At 39.2% G+C, this 16206-nt stretch overlaps 2 protein-coding genes across 2 annotated transcripts in view; one reads left to right on the top strand and one right to left on the bottom strand.

Annotated features, from left to right (window-relative positions):
* Positions 1–1220: 1220 nt before the first annotated feature.
* LOC306767363 (acetyl-coenzyme A synthetase 2-like, mitochondrial) lies at positions 1221–14904 on the top strand (the record flags this gene model as incomplete). The annotated part of the gene is made up of 14 exons (XM_079255324.1): positions 1221–1533; positions 1742–1838; positions 1915–2114; positions 2769–2944; positions 3270–3422; positions 3532–3679; positions 3882–4019; positions 6174–6266; positions 11028–11140; positions 11636–11762; positions 11873–12000; positions 13816–13879; positions 14056–14177; positions 14267–14904. The coding sequence occupies 14 exons, from the start codon at positions 1221–1223 to the stop codon at positions 14429–14431; spliced, it is 2037 nt and encodes a 678-aa protein (XP_079111450.1). The 3' UTR covers positions 14432–14904.
* An 18-nt stretch (positions 14905–14922) lies between these two features.
* The window catches only part of abcd4 (ATP-binding cassette, sub-family D (ALD), member 4), a 12836-nt gene continuing 11552 nt past the window's right edge, over positions 14923–16206 (bottom strand). Inside the window, exons 13-19 of the mRNA XM_079255325.1 lie at positions 16163–16206; positions 15980–16016; positions 15801–15850; positions 15642–15694; positions 15495–15571; positions 15237–15352; positions 14923–15045 (exon numbers count right to left, since the gene is read on the bottom strand). The exon at positions 16163–16206 is cut by the window's right edge and continues 48 nt beyond it. Coding sequence (XP_079111451.1) covers positions 14944–15045; positions 15237–15352; positions 15495–15571; positions 15642–15694; positions 15801–15850; positions 15980–16016; positions 16163–16206 — 479 coding nt within the window. The 3' untranslated portion in view covers positions 14923–14943. The remainder of the gene's footprint in view (positions 15046–15236; positions 15353–15494; positions 15572–15641; positions 15695–15800; positions 15851–15979; positions 16017–16162) is intronic.

The following is a 16206-nucleotide window of genomic DNA, read 5'->3' as shown; positions in this document are numbered from 1 at the left end:
AAGGTTGGTTTTTAAATTTTCCTCTATGTAAACCTTTATGTGCTTGTGAAGATAAATCTAAACTTTTAATGTTTTTTTCTTATCTTGTAATGATAGTCCTCCCCTCTACACTGTACGCAATGACATGACATGCTTCACTTCAGATGATTACAGCAGCATGAGGCATAACACCAAAATCTACAAAACATCTTTGGTTTGTAACCATGTTTTAAAGATTGACATGTAGTTTGTGGTTGCTGTGTCATTAATGATCCGACATGCAACACAGTAGTTCTTAAGTGGAGTTAAAATGAAAAAAGATGACATGGCGGGAGGAAATAGCATAGAGGAACCAGCAACTCAGTCCAAAACAGACAAAGAGGAAAGTTAAACTGATGGTGTAGCTTTTATCATACCTCTGTCATTTTGGATGAAACAATTAGGTTTAGGCTTTGGGTCTTTTTGTATTTTCAGGCCAGTCATATCAGAGCCCCATGTTAGGAGTGAGGTCACATGCTCGCTTAAGATCACTGATACACCACCATTTTTTACATAGCAAACAGTTACTGCTAGTTTTAAAGATTATAACATTAAATATTAAAATATTCAAGCAATCTCACAGGAAAATTTGATTTTTTTCCCCCCCACATAAACGTTTCTGAACTCTCAGCTAGATAAGCATTTGCTGATGCAAACAGCTGAGGCAAGCAAGTTCCTCTTTTCAGAAAGGGGTGGCAATAATCTTCACATCCATGTTATGGTTTGACACATGTAGATAAGGCAACAGCTCCCATATGTGTATAAACAGATAAGCGTTTCAGCGGGCTTTTGCTCCTTGATATGAAGTTAACACCTCTTTACATGTTAAGTTCATTTGCAAACGCTTAACTACACAGAACAAAAGAATTTCAGCGTTATAGTCCAAACGCACCTCGCAAATGGGGTTAATTTGCACTAAAGTTCACTCTGGCAAGAGTTGCACAGAATAAATATCCATTTTTTTCCTCAAACTTGATTCTGTTATTGCTTCTTTCCAGGAAGCATGAAAAATGTGTCGGCAGATTCAGTTGTAACCGCCCTTGAAAGCATTACTCCTCAAGCCCTTCCTCTCTGGAGTTTCCAAGTTTTCCACTCCACAAGGAACGAGCTGGGCATGTCCAAAATACCTTAACACAACTCATCTGCTGTGGAAATGATTAGGACACGTCACTCGGACAGCACGAGACACTTTTGTTAGCATAATGTGGCTTCCTTGCAGATGCACTTCGAAGTACGTCGCTGCTTCGTTCAGTCGTGGCGTCTTCACATCATGTCTCCGTGTTTTGCGTGGGCGCAGCTGCAACACAGCGGCGTTTATGCCGGAGGCTGCGGGCTTTGACGGGGTATCGGGCCGCACAGCACTGCAGGACTACTCGGTCTCCAACAGTGAGAGCTTCTGGGCCGCGGTGGCCCGCCAGAGACTGAACTGGATTCGTCCCTTCAACAGGGTCCAGGACTGCGACCTCAGCCACGGAAAGATAAAGTGGTTTGAAGGAGGGAGCCTAAACGTGTCAGGTGAGATTATCTTCACCTTTAAGGTGGTTATTGCTAAATATTGCACGACAAGAAACAGATTGGTCCATTAAATGATAGTTTTAGTTGAGGAAAGTATCACCATACCACGTAATAATATGCTACAACATCTGTCCACGATGATGAGTGCAGCAGCAAATGTCATTTCCACCTCTCCGTGTTTACGTGCTCTCTTTGTGGGCTTGTGCAGTGAACTGCTTGGACCGCCACGTGCACACCTGTCCAGAGAGGGTGGCTCTGATCTGGGAGCGAGATGAAAGGGGGTCAGAGGTTAAATATACTTACAGGTAAGTAGTTTTGAGTCGGTCTTGGGAGTAATATTATCCTTCTGCTACAGTTTACTTCATGAAGATGTCTTTACAGAGAGCTGCTGGAGATGACCTGCCGCTTGGGAAACCTGTTACGGCGGCATGATGTGAAGAAAGGGGATTGCGTCACTATCTACATGCCCACCTGTCCTCTGGCTGTGGCGTCCATGTTGGCCTGTGCCCGGATTGGAGCGGCCCATAACGTGGTGTTCGCGGGGTTCAGTGCAGAAGCCCTGGCTGAGCGAATCAGAGACGGTGAGACCTGGAAGTAAAGCAACTTATTGTTTTATATCATCACTGTCACCCCAGTCCCATGTTTTCCTTCAGCTCCATGGGGTGTGTAAACTCCTTGTTTCAATTTCCAATTTCATGTGGACACCTGATATAAATGAAGGATTTTGTTCTGCCTGGTGCTGGGTGTGTTCATACCATAGACTGTATGGTCTATGGTTCATACCTAGCCAGCACAGGCATTTCATAGGGTGGTGTTATTATGGCACAACACTGTAACAGCTGAAAACTGCACAGCTTTCCCACCAACACACCAGCAGATCACACACTGCACAGTTCCAGTTTGAAGAAACACTTTTCAGTTCAGTGTTCAACTTGAGAGTTCCAGTTTTTCTCCAGGCGTAAACACAGCGAAGACTTGAGCTAAATCCTGATATTAGGTGCATCACACAGATGATGCTTATTTGTCTGTTTGTCAGGATAACACCTTTTATACTACACATCATAGACCAGAGCAGCATTAATTCTACATTTAGTTTTTTCATGGTTATAGTTCAACTATAACATGGTTATAGTTGAATTATTTATGATAATCAGCTTTTTATATTTGCTGTTGTAATTACTATTTTAATTATTGCTTATTATAATCTAGAATTGTCATCATTTTTACATTTGTAGCTCAGTCCAGCACCATCATTACTGTGAACCAGGGCGTCAGGGGGGGAAAAGTCACAGAACTGAAGAAAACTGTAGACGCAGCCGTACAGAGTTGTCCTACAGTACGACAGGTGTTTGTTGCAATGAGAACAGAAAAACCAGTTGCCATGACAGCCAGGGACATTGCCATGGAGGAGGTGAGTGTAGAGCGAATTAAAACTTGTCATTCTTGCACAGATTATAAATAATCTGGTTTTATTTCTTTTTTTTTTATTGATAATCTGTGAAAAATGTCACCTAACTGAACAGTATCCATGTGCAATTTATTAATAACTTTTTACTATTTAATACAATCTTAAGAGGAAAATATTTATGCGGATAATAAAAACCAGCTGTTTTGTCAATTAATGATTTCGACTTGAATGCTCATTTTTTCTACACAGTTAAAAAGGTTGGTTAAAAAAGATTATGTTAATAAGGTGTTGTTTCCATTCCTGACATTGCTATGTGAACTCACTGCAGGAGATGCTAAAGGAGGATCCAGTGTGTGAACCCACTGCTATGGACAGCGAGGACGTCCTCTTCCTGCTTTACACTTCAGGCAGCACGGGGAAGCCCAAAGGCCTCGTCCATACTCAGGCTGGATACCTGCTGTATGCTGCGCTCACTCAGCGTGTAAACAGAGCCCGCTGTTATAACAGTCATTTTTATATCTCAGGATCCAGTGTCTGTCACCTGTAAGCCACTGGATTATGAGAGTATTTTTTTTCTCTCTTATCCCTAGTATGTCTTCAGCTACCAAGATGGGGATATATTTGGCTGTGTGGCAGATATTGGCTGGATAACAGGACACAGTTACACAGTCTATGGACCCCTGGCCAATGGTGGAACCACTGTCCTGTTTGAGAGTACTCCCATTTACCCTGATCCAGGTATGAACCCCAGCTACATGGCAGGATTTTATTGGCAGTGAAATTATGTCAATAGATGTGTCATATCTGTGTAAGCTTTCACAACATCACTAATGACTAAAAGGTCTCTGGACAGAAGCTCTGCATACCAGAGTCTCTGCTGTGTACAGCTAAAATATCTGAATGTTTATATGTGAATTTGAATAGTTTGTCTTGTCCACAGGCAGATACTGGGACATGGTTGAGAGGCTCAAGATCAACCAGTTCTATGGGGCCCCCACAGCGATACGTCTGCTAATCAAATATGGAGACCAGTGGGTGCACAAATACGACCGTTCCACCCTCAGAACTCTTGGCTCTGGTGTGTGAAACGTGAAGCTCTGAAATCAATGCTTTTTGCCACCTTGCTTTCATTTTTGTAGCAATGGACAGCTCCATCGGAGCTCCACAGTTTGAGGAATTGAACGTGTCTGACTGACATATTTACATATACGTCTGACATAACTGCATTATTCCCATTAAGGCAGCTGCAGAAGTGTTTTTAAATCAACATCTGCTTGCACACTTTCTTTCTCCTTTGACATGCAAACATAAACAATCTAAATCAGGGGATTATGTAAGCCAACTGACAATGAAGTACAGTATGTGCACAGTTGTACATGTGCAAAGTCATATGTAAGACTACCCTCTGATGGGGCTTTTTTCTGTTGTGGAAGCCATGCAACAAATTCCTCTCCTGAAAGGACAGACGTGTCGCATACTTACCGTAAAATGAAGGTCAAGCTGGGCTATGCTGTGTCAACATGTCTGAGTTACTCTTACTGGTCACAGGAAAGTCCAGCAAAGCATACTGGAAGTGCAACTAAGCACATCTGCGAATCAATTGATGATAAGTGGATTCTTTTAGATCTGCATTTCTCAAAGTGAGGGTTGTCATCAGTGAAGACCTTTGATACGTTGCTTTCAGATATTCTAGATAATGTTGGTTGGGTGAAAATTCAAGTGTTTTCACTTTGCCACAAATGACTGCCCAATTGAACAACACTACAGCTAACTATCGTGCTGTTTTTACTTACAATGGGTCCCATTTAAAAGATTTTTTTATGCCTATTAGGGTTTTCCAACCAAATACAGTAAAGCCACTATAAAATTCAGTTACTGTGATTCAGTATCTTGCAGAAACATGTCTAGCAGCACTGATCTGTGACTTTATCAGCCTCTCACATTGTTTGTGGAGGAATTTAGGCACATTCTTGTTTACAACTTTGCTTCTGTTAATTGAGATTTACATGTAATCAGCCATTTAATCAGATTGAGATGTGGACTTTGACGTGTTTGACTAGTTAAAATACCTTGGCTCTGTTTTTTAATCCATTCTGCTGTGGTTTTTTATTACATGCTTGGGATCTTTGTCCTGTTTTAACCTGAATTAACCCGAGGTTAACTTCAATGCATTTTCATGACAATGGAAATAAATAAATTATTACATTAGGCAAACCAAAACTAACCCTTGAAAGTTTGAAATGTCTGCATGCATCGTCGTCATTTAAAATTAGATGACATAGAAATCCTCAAAACCTTATGAATAACAAGATAATAAGTTTGGAGATAAAATCACACCAACTTCTATATGCTAAAATTTACTCAAATGGGCCTAAATGGACATGCAGGCTAAATTTTTTTGCAAAAAAGTCAAGTGTTAGAGCCTGTTAATGCAGCTTAATTCTTAGCAAAGTGCTCCCAATTCACATTCTTGGTTTGTTTAGTTGGATGGATAAATGCATTCAAAGCTGTGACTAAAAAGCAGCCTTTAAAGAATGTGTCAAACTGAGTTTTGTTTAAAGTATTTCAAGGCTGTTACTCTCCTCTAATAAAATCCCACTTTATCATGTCAGTGTCGTCTGACAGAATGAGTAGAATAACATCTGTGTTGTGAAATAAGCTACAGTCACATGTCTGATGATCCCCAACAGAGGAGCTGCAGAATCTGTGCTGTCTTGTTTTTTTGTGTGAAGAGGCCTTGTCATGAGACCCCTGGAAACCAGTCATACTTGTTCAGGTTTTTATTTATTGTGTGGTCCAACACTTAAAACTTTGCATTCTAACTGAGGCCTGAAGAACCTGAAATGCAGCTCTAGGTTTGTTTGTTTTTCTGCAATTTTTTGAGCACAGTCTGACCTTCTGATGAATTTGCTTGGATGTCCACTCCTGAGAAAATTAGCAGCAGTCTAATGTTTCTGACTTGTGAATAATCTGTCTTATTGTAGAATTGTTTATTTATTTATTTTGTTAAGCCATGACACAGTATAATATGATCAGTGTTGGTTCTTCCTTGCTTGTATTTACCTCATTTTAAGACCAGGTTATTTATATTTTAAGTATATTCTTATAGATAAAACCTTAGAAAAGAAAGAGGGTGTAAATGCTTTGAAAATATGTTTAACACTGTCAGGGAAAGCAAACACACTTAAACAGTGTAATTACATCATATGATTTAAGCTGTGCTTGTCTGCAGTGGGAGAGCCGATCAACACGGAGGCGTGGGAGTGGTACTACAGGGTGGTTGGGGAAGGACGCTGTCCTGTGGTGGACACCTGGTGGCAAACAGGTAACTATAAATACACAGAAGAAGAGGTTTTATCTGCTTTTTGAAACAGCCCTACAGTGTTAAAATGCCCATTTATAGCACTGTAGCTAGTATTTACATGTTTCAAAGAGGCATTACATAACTTTCCAACCATAAAACTCTACGTTCCAGACTCCTGTAATGGAACAGTGACACTTTTCATGGATATTTCTGCAACTTTTTGCTGTCCAGCAATACAATGTTTTCATCCAGGACGCTGTGTGATTTTACAGCCATGTTTCACTTCAAACAGTAGCAAATGGCTATAAACATATTGGCTGTTTTGAAATTCCACCATCACTGATTCAGCAAGGAAAAGCAAGTATGCATTATCAGAGGCAAAATGGAAAAGAAAGAGAAAGGGACACAACAAGAATCAAGATCAAACTGTCTTTTGCTGGCTGGAGAGAGCTCATAGTAAAGGTTCAATGCAAAATAGATGCTGAATTAGCTGTCAATATGGGACACGTTTCTGGGAAAATTGCAGAAGTTCTATCATGAGTCCTTAGGGCCACAGTGTCTTTGTTTTCTTTTTTAAAGAATTCATAAATATGAAAGCCGTGACCTGTCCCGGTGTAGTAGTGGTGAGGACCCAAATGCAGCCAGGCACAGGAGGCGGAAGGAGGGCAAGAAAACTGTAGTCATGGCAAAACGCAGAAGACATGAACTGAAGAACAGACTTGACAAGCTTGAGCTGAACAGGCAACAACTAGCAGAAGTAACTGAAACCAAAAGGCATAAACACATTGAAGACACTAACTATACACAGGTGGATTGACTCATCTGAGTAAAACCAGATGAAGGAATGACTGGAAGTTGAAAGCAAAACAGAGCATACAAGGGAAGAAACTACAAAATAAGACTGGAAACCAAAACCAAACAAGACAAGATAACTCCATCACAAACCAAAACCCTGCCACCATGACATGGCCTGCTAGCAGATATTTTGATCACTTTTTTGTCATGAAGAAAAAGTGAGTTTCAGGTTACAACCTCAGTTCAAGAAGACGTTTTCATCTTTTTAAAAGTGACTGAGATATGAACAAGCTTGTCTGCATCAGCATCAACATTTAACTTAAAGCAAACCTAAATGACTTTCTGCCGGGACATCCGTCTCATTTTGATGCCGCACTCACATTTATTATGCTGATTTCTGGAGCCATCGTTATCATGCAGCCTCCTGAGACTGCACTGCATAATATTTTTTCAAGGTCAGGACATTGTGTGACATGTACACTTTATTTTATGGCATTGCATCAAAAACCAGCAGCTGCATATTAATAACAGGCCATTTTGAATGCACACCATGGCTGATTCTGCAGAGAAACACAAGAGGACTTTATCGGAGGAAGCAAGGAAAAGAATGAGAGAAAGTGTCATGGCAAGAGATAAGACAAGAGTCAACATTGGACTGAGAAAGACAGAATGGCTTAGATACCAAAGTAGCCATCTTTAGTGTGCAGCAAAGTTATAAAATATGCCAAAGTTTAATAAAGCTGCCTTAAGAAATACCATCAGTCATTTGGGCTGACTTTTTTTTCTAATGACAAGAAAACTTTAATTACAACAACAAAGACATGACAAACAAATAAAATATGGCTTAAAGTTGCTCGAACTTGCAGATTAAACTAAGTAAATGATGAATGGCTTGTTATAAAAAGACTCAAACATGCATAAGCCTAATGTTGAACTACAGAGTACTGCAAAATGACCTTTTTCTGCAGATTAGACAATCAATGCTTGCAACATTATATTTCTTTTTGGAGAACTTAACTCTTTCGTCACTCACAACCTTACGCTGTGTTTCTGTTGTTCTGTTAACTGTGTGAGGCTGTGTGCAGTATATGGTTTATGCTGTCCGGTCTGAATCATGTCTGCAGATTTCTGTTAGCTAATGTTAAACTTGCTTTAATCTCTTATTTTATGACTTTTCTTGCTCTGTGTTTCATGCATTTACAATCCTTCCAACAATGGGATGTTGAGTTCATGAGCTTTTCCACAAAAAACACCCACGTGTGCACTTAAACGACCAATCTTAAAGGGAAACACAGCCTCATTCCTTCAAGTTCAACAACGTAACATCCTCCACTCTGGTTGTGTGTGTGCATGTCCACACAAATATGCATCTTCTATCCCCTGTGGACGTAAGAATGAAACCAGATGTTTTCTTGTTGAAGAGGAAACTAGAAGAAAGAGTACAAAGTTAGCCTCTTGTTTCTAAAGCCGTTATTATCAACAAGTGGGAAAGTTAAGGTGTCAGAAATTTTTTATTCACTTCCTTTTTTATTTGCTCGCTAATGACAGTTGGACGTATTTCGACAGCAGGATGCAGATGTTAAAGCCCCAGCCAATAAAATGGCTGTGGCCTCCTCAAGCCAAAATATATCGTAGCTCCAGTATATCAGATCTTGTCCATAAATGTGTGACAGAAACCGATTACAGTGATTCCATTCTGATTGATTGATTCTGAACATCAAAAATGTCCTCTGAAATGATGCCAAAGTAACTACGATACCTCCATAACTGTAGCTTATAATGGACATAATGACAACACGTTGTAAATCAGCTGATTTTGCTAATAACGTCAATTTTACAGATGAACACTCAACCAGGCTGACACTATGCATTTCATCCTCTGTCCATCCTAATCAGATTGAGTACTGACCAATTGGAGCAATGCCGGGTTAATTACCATACAAATGGCAGAGATCTATAATTAAATGATAATAATAATCATAATTAAATATCAGAGCATCATGAGCTTGAGAATTAGACACAGATATGACCCAAATACCCTGCTTTAGTAAAAAGGATTATGTTGTTATGTTATTTTTCTGGACTAATGTTTTCAATTAGGGCTAAGTGGCATTATTCATAAATGCCATTTGGTTGATCTGGCTGGAAGTAGCTTGTTTAGAAAGAAAAAGAGATTTTATTCCTGCTGTTGGGATACGGCCTCAGCTGGATCATCACGGGCAGGAGAGGTGAGAGGAAGCAGCAGGATGGAACGTTGCAAAGCAGCAACATTTTCATCAGCAGCAAAAGTAGAAAAAAATGCTGCAATACTGAATGAACAGATGAACAAGAGTCATCTAGGTTTTATTTGTGAGAGCTAATAGGCCAGTTTAACAAATGTATAATGTCTGGAAGGACTTTCATCCACAAGTCTCACAGTTACAGCAGATGTGATCAGGATGCCAGTCCCTACGGCTACTGTGGGATCATCTGTTGTGTCCTACTTTATAACGGGTCTGCTGTCTCACCACCAATGCCACCAACAACACCAGTGGGATTACCAGAGCCCCCAAAGCCCTGCTAGAACTAACAGCATTTAATTTACTTAGTATGGCTGTAATTCCAAAATCTACATCTGGAGTCATGAGAAGGGCTTATGTTGGATTCACAACAGTAATTGACATGTTTTTTGTTTATTTTTTTATTCTAAAGTGCCTACCTTATACATGAACTTGCCTGATACATTTCCTGTCTTTAACTCTGTAAGAATAATCTTCATTCAGACAGCATGTTAGTCTGGTTTGCATAAAAATATCTGGTAGAGTGAGTAAATTTATAAGAGAGTGTTGTAGATGTACAGCAACCAAAATACATTTTAAAAAATGTGCACTGAGTAATACAGTAAATGTTTTTATCCGTCATAAACGGTGTTTTAAGGAGTCCATATTGTCTGTGGGACAATTTAGGTAAAATTGTACCTGTCTAATTAGTGTTTTTTAATGTAAACTTGATTTAAAAGAAAAAAAAGCTGAAGTGAAAGCTGTGAAGTGACCCTTTTTTTTCCATTTCTCCTCAAGTACCAACATCTCATAGCATGCAACTGGGTGGGGAGAAATGACACAAGGAAAGTTGCAAGTGTTTTTGTAAGTTTAGAGGTGGTGCATACTAGAAAAGGAAAGTTTGCTGTTTGTTTTTGTGAAATGTTGTAAAATTAAGAAAAACAAAATAGAAAACACAGAAACGTGCAAAAAAAAAAGTTTCCTCTGAAATTGTTTTTCAAGGGGATTGAAAAGTGAGAAAGTCTGCGTCATGCCATATCTAAAGATGCAGATTCCAAGAGGAAAGGCCAGATTACAATGGGTTACCAGCTAGACCTATAGAAAAACCAGTATAGCACACTAATCTGTGGTCATATGGAGATAATACTGTGTTAATCAGTTGGATAAAAAAAGGACATCATGATTTGTAGCTTTCTTTAAGTCAAGGAGCCAAGCTTCTCGTGCAAGTGGGAACTAAATACTGTGATTTGACATCTATCAATGTCATAAAACTTCAGAAGGTTTGTGGCAATCCAACATTTGAAATAACCGGTAAAAATATATAGTTTAGAGTGTCAAAGCGACTGGTTTGGAAACTGGTATTTAGCAGTAGCACAGAAGGGTCTGTGTCATCAGACAGGCGTTCTGAATGATGTGGCGAAGAAGAAAGATGCACTGCATATTGAATGAACCATAGTCCAAGTATTTAGTTTCATGGAGCTCAATTAAACAGAAAATATTTTGTTACAGTTACTGTCAGTCTTTACAGCTGTTAAGGTACAATGTTTATTTAAAGAGTCCAACTCTTTCAGCGTCTAAATAAACAACGCTTTTGAACATTTTCATCTTCTGTAGTTGTAATGTGGTTTGGGACTCTCTACCACAAGCAAATTTAGCCAAAACAAATGTTGATAAAATCGGCATATTAATTTTTCTTTTTCACAAAGTCACTTTTGTTTTGCACCTCCAGAAACAGGCGGTATCTGCATCGCCCCAAAACCATCAGAACCAGACGCAGATATTGTTCCGGGGATGGCAATGAGGCCCTTCTTTGGCATCAAGCCGGTGCTCATGGACACTGAGGTGAGGTGCTTGACGGGCTTGTGTTTGTGTGTGCTCTGCCACAACAAATGATGGATGGCTGAGAATGGCCTGGAGGAGAGCATTAGGAATTAGGATTATAAAATAGCCACCAGCTGCGTCACTTTTGATACCCACCCTGCTCTCGCCCGTCACTCCCACTCTGTGCGTGCCAAAGTCCCTTAAAAATCTGTCACACTAATTTGTTGCTATCGAGGTTGCTTTTGTAATGCACAGATTGTGCAGACAGTTGGAAACATGTCTTTGACCTGATCTCTTTTCCGCTCTCACAACTGAAACACATTTTATGGAGCTTCACTAGATTTAGTGTTTACTTTGTAAACTGTAATAATTTCTGCAATGTTGCAAGTTGAACACTGCAATGCTGGAAAATACCTGCACACATTCAATGTTTTTATTAGCTATTATTACACTGATTGTAACTAATGCACTCTGATATTTTCTGTCTAAACATTTATCTCTGTTTTGTTTCTGCAGGGTAAAGTGTTGAGCTCTAATAACACATCTGGAGCTCTGTGTATGGCTCAGCCTTGGCCTGGGATGGCCAGAACTATTCATAACAATCACCAAAGATTCATTGAGACCTACTGCCAGCCTTATCCTGGTACAGTACGATGCGCTCAGAACAAAGAGTCTTTGGTTCCAGTCTTCTCTCCCTGTTTTTGTCCATGAAGCGAAACACTGAATCCTGCTACATTTCTTCTAATACTGCAGGTTATTTTTTCACCGGTGACGGTGCGTATCGCTCTAAGGAGGGGTATTACCAGATCACAGGTCGCCTTGATGATGTAATTAACGTGAGCGGTCATCGGATTGGAACAGCTGAGATAGAGGATGTAGTTGTAAGTGCGGTTTATATGTCAGCTATTTAACTGAATGTGCTTGTGTTCAGTGGAATCTGACTGAGGGTGTGTGTGTATGTGAGTGAGTGTGTGTGCTCAGAGTCCACTGCAGGGTGGGGTGCCCCTTTTGTAATTAATTACTGTTATAAATAAAGCCAGTTTGGCTGAATGAAGCAGTTTACTAGGCTGAATTATGCATTAGCAGATTATAAATGCTCTTTTAGGACCCTATTTACCCTCTAAAATGATCCAAAATGGTTTCCAACACATCAACCAGACAGACAGAAGAGACAGTCGGGTCTTATCCTTAGAAAGGGAAGTCTGGGTTCCAGAAAACACAAAGAACAAATAGATGGTGAGAAAATGAAGTGAGGGGAAGCAGCTTCTGAACTGACATCCAGTCTGAGCTGATATTAGCAACAGTTTGAAAGTAAAGACAGCATTTTGATGACAATCAGAGAAATTCACCTGATGTTACACTAATCATTTAGCGTTTACTGAACTCACAATTTTAAAAACAATATTCATCCATTATTCTGTTCCAGAGTCACGGGGGAAAGCTCGGCCTATCACAGCCATTAGCAGGCGAAGTCAGGGCACATCTGGGACAAGTAGCCAGTCCATCACAGGGCTTAGGTGTTGATATTTTAGGTTTTTCCCAGTGATCAATCATTACATATTTACTATCAGTTGAGTCCTCGTGATTTTGTGGTTGTGAAGATGCCACTGGTGTCACATTATCTGTTAAAAATCAAACACCAGCACCCCTCTATCTCAATGTTGACAATGAATGATATTTTATTACTTTGACAATAATCAAATAGAACATTACCAGAATATTTAATCTTAAAGGCTATTATGAACAACAAATAATGCAATATTATTATACGATTGGTATATCAGAGCCAGATTTAATACTATGTAAAATATATCTAACGTTAACTGTTTAATTTACAGCATTAACTAGAAAAGAAGGGGGTGCCAGGAAAGCCTGAATTTTCTGACACAGAGTAGAATAAGTTCACAGTAAGACAGGAGCTGCAATACAAACCTAAACCTGTGTGTTTGTTGGTGTGACATAGCTAATAGTTTATAGCACAGTGATTATATATAATTTAGTAACATTGCATGAAATCAGTATTGGAAAAGATTATAATGAACCACACGAGCCTCAGTTTGTGACACAGCAGCAGGTCCATCAGATGTTCAGATGACAGCACTGAGGATGTGAGACGAGGTGAGCTCATGTAGGAGGTGAAGTTATTCAGTTTACAATCATCTCCTGCTGTTTGTGTGCAGGTTAAGATCATGTATCTGTTTGCCTGTGATCGGTCTTAGTAGCAGAGAGATAAAGGATATAAGAGAAGGAATGGGGAGATGAAGGCTGCTCTGGAAGTAGTGAGGAGGTTGAGAAGGAAAAAAAAGAGAAACAGAAAGTCTTTGAGTGGCCGAGCAATGCAGAGTGTCTGCCAGAGGACTGAGGACTAGGGTCAGAAAAACTCACTGGTTAACAGAGATGTTGTTCAAACAATGATTCTCTTTCTCTCCAAATTAAATAAAGATGAAGGAAGTCTGGCCCTTAGACTTTATTATGTTTATTTATTGTGCTTACAGGCTAAACTAAAATCACATTTCTTATGTACGTCCTGCAGCGTGGGAAAAATATGCATCAGAACTATTGATCAAATCCCCATAGGCACCGCTGCTCGAGCCACTTGATTTGTTATGCTCAATCAGACAACTGCACATGCAAATTTGACATTGCAAAAACTCAACCTTAAACCATAAAAATGATCTAAATCTAATTTCTGACAGAATCAGTGTCCTGCAGTGGCTGAATCTGCTGTCATCGGATATTCACATAACATCAAAGGACAAGGTAGGCACCAGATTCTTGCCCCTAAATTGTTCCTATACTGATTTTCATTCATGGATCAAGATGCCTCATTTAAAAAACAAAAAAAGAACAAATAAAATTTTTTTTTTTTAAAAATCTCCCACAATAAGGCACTTTCCCTCTTTGGTTAATAAAAGTACTTTTCATTTCATTTTCAGGGGTGTATGCCTTTGTGGTGCTGAAAAAGGGTGTAGATGTAGTCGAGGCGGACTTGTCCCGGCAGCTCAATGCCATGGTCTCGGAAAAAATTGCCAAGTATGCCTGTCCAGACTTCATCCAGGTGAATTAATTCTCTGATTTTAAATAACAAACACAAAGTCAAGACTGGCTGCTCAGTAATTTAATCATTTTTTTGGGTGTGTGCCGCAGTTTGCTAAACGTCTGCCAAAGACACGCTCGGGTAAGATCATGCGGCGGGTGCTGCGAAAGGTCGTGGAGTGTGACCTGGATGGTTTGGGTGACCTCAGCACGCTGGATGATCCTGCAGCAGTTCAGGAGATTATCCAAGGCCATGAAAAGCTCTTAAAGAAATAACAACCATGGTAGAAAAATTCCTGCATGCAACAAGACTCTGAAGGTTACACCTGCTTTTTACTGTTTTCATATCTCTGTCCTAAAAAAATGTTTTAAAAATGTCAACATTGGTTTTTATTGTAAATATGAACATTTTATACAATCATGTCATAAAATGATATAAAAAATGACTTAAAAGAACATTGGTTTTATTAACTGTTGTAATCAAGAATGTGATTAAAAAAACCATTTACATAATTTCATATAAATGCACAGAAAATTATCAAAAATGTGGTTTTCCTGTCCTCATTTCTTCCTTGATGTGCGATTGTTTCTTTGAATCTTTCATATTCAAGTCAATTTCTGATCCAGTAAACATTTTTTTGAAAAAAAAAAAAAAAATACTGCCCTTTTCTGAGTCAGAAACTTAAACCTGCATGTAAACGTGGTTATTAGTGCCTGGTTGGGCTGAAACTGCTGCTCTTAATCATACTTGAATGATTTAAGGATTCTTTATGCTCTCGTCACTGTGGTCACATTTGTTCTGCTATTAGACTGGAGTTCCTGCTGGCTCCTTTTATCTTGGTCAACTCCCATCGTCCTTCTCCACAAAGCTTCAGCTGGACATCATGATACTGAGGAAAACAATATGATATTGTTAATAGTCTTTAATGATTTGTATAACTGATTTGAAGTGATATTGAGAGTGAATAGAGACAGGCTCGTCAGTGATTCAATATAAAACTCTAAAGAAAAGATTTAAAGGTTATAATCAGTTGTGAAAAATTCCATTTATTTATTAATGTACTTGTTGTAACCAGCTTACCTTCTCCAGACTGCTACGGTGGCCCAGACTGACCATTGTCATGCCCAGCTGTTTACAGGTTCTGTACAGCTGTGCTTCTGCTTCCTCGGTCAAAGCACTGGTGGCCTCATCTAAAACTAATTAAAAAAAACAAAAAAAACAACCTTCAATCAGCAGCAGCCTGAAAAGTTTAATACTGTCCTACAAACTAATCCAAATATCTTAAAGCTCTATATTCTTTCTTTGGTTAATATTTGGCAGAGATTTAGAGAAACGCACTGGCATATTTTGGCTGCAGGTAGAAGAGTCGTGCGAAGCAAAGACGTTGCATTTCCCCAGGAGACAGAACATCATACCTACATAACGATAAAAAAGTTCATGAAAAGGATTGTTTTGATTTATTTAACTGCGTGCACTTGTTCTTACCAGTTCCAGTCCACTTTTTCATCCAGCCCGCCTGTCCGTTGCAGGAGTTTGGACTACAGTGCACATATTAATCTAGTTTCAGTATCAATGTGTTAATAAATCCTTAATTATTTAATAAGATTTTAGCAGAGAATATACTAAATGATGACTGGTACCCACCACTCCTGCTAGCTCCAAGAACTGTATAATTCTGTCATCGTCCGCTGACCCTGAAAATCAATAAATTGTTGTTCCCACACTCAAAAATTATCACAGCAGTGCAAAATATAATACACAGGCTAAACTGATAACGGTTCATATGATATTTATAATCTGCTTTTAACCAGCAAGGATGGTACCTGATACAGGGTAAATATCCTTCAGCGGGTAGATCACCTGTTAGGAATAGCATATTCACTAAATCAACACTTATTAATTTAAAAGCAGTTCATTTAACAGAATTTTATGTGCCATTTCATAATTACAATAAATAAGTTGTGTATTCTATAGGGAAGAACCCTGAGTGGAGATATAAAAGTGACCTGTTCACGCAGTGTGCCATCAGTCAGGTAAGGTTTCTGTGGAA

The sequence above is a fragment of the Telmatherina bonti genome, assembly GCF_933228915.1.
Source record: "Telmatherina bonti genome assembly, chromosome: 16".
NCBI classification, from domain to species: Eukaryota; Metazoa; Chordata; class Actinopteri; order Atheriniformes; family Telmatherinidae; genus Telmatherina; species Telmatherina bonti.
The sequence above is the reverse complement of the archived record's forward strand: the minus strand, read 5'-3'. Positions and strand labels throughout refer to the sequence as shown.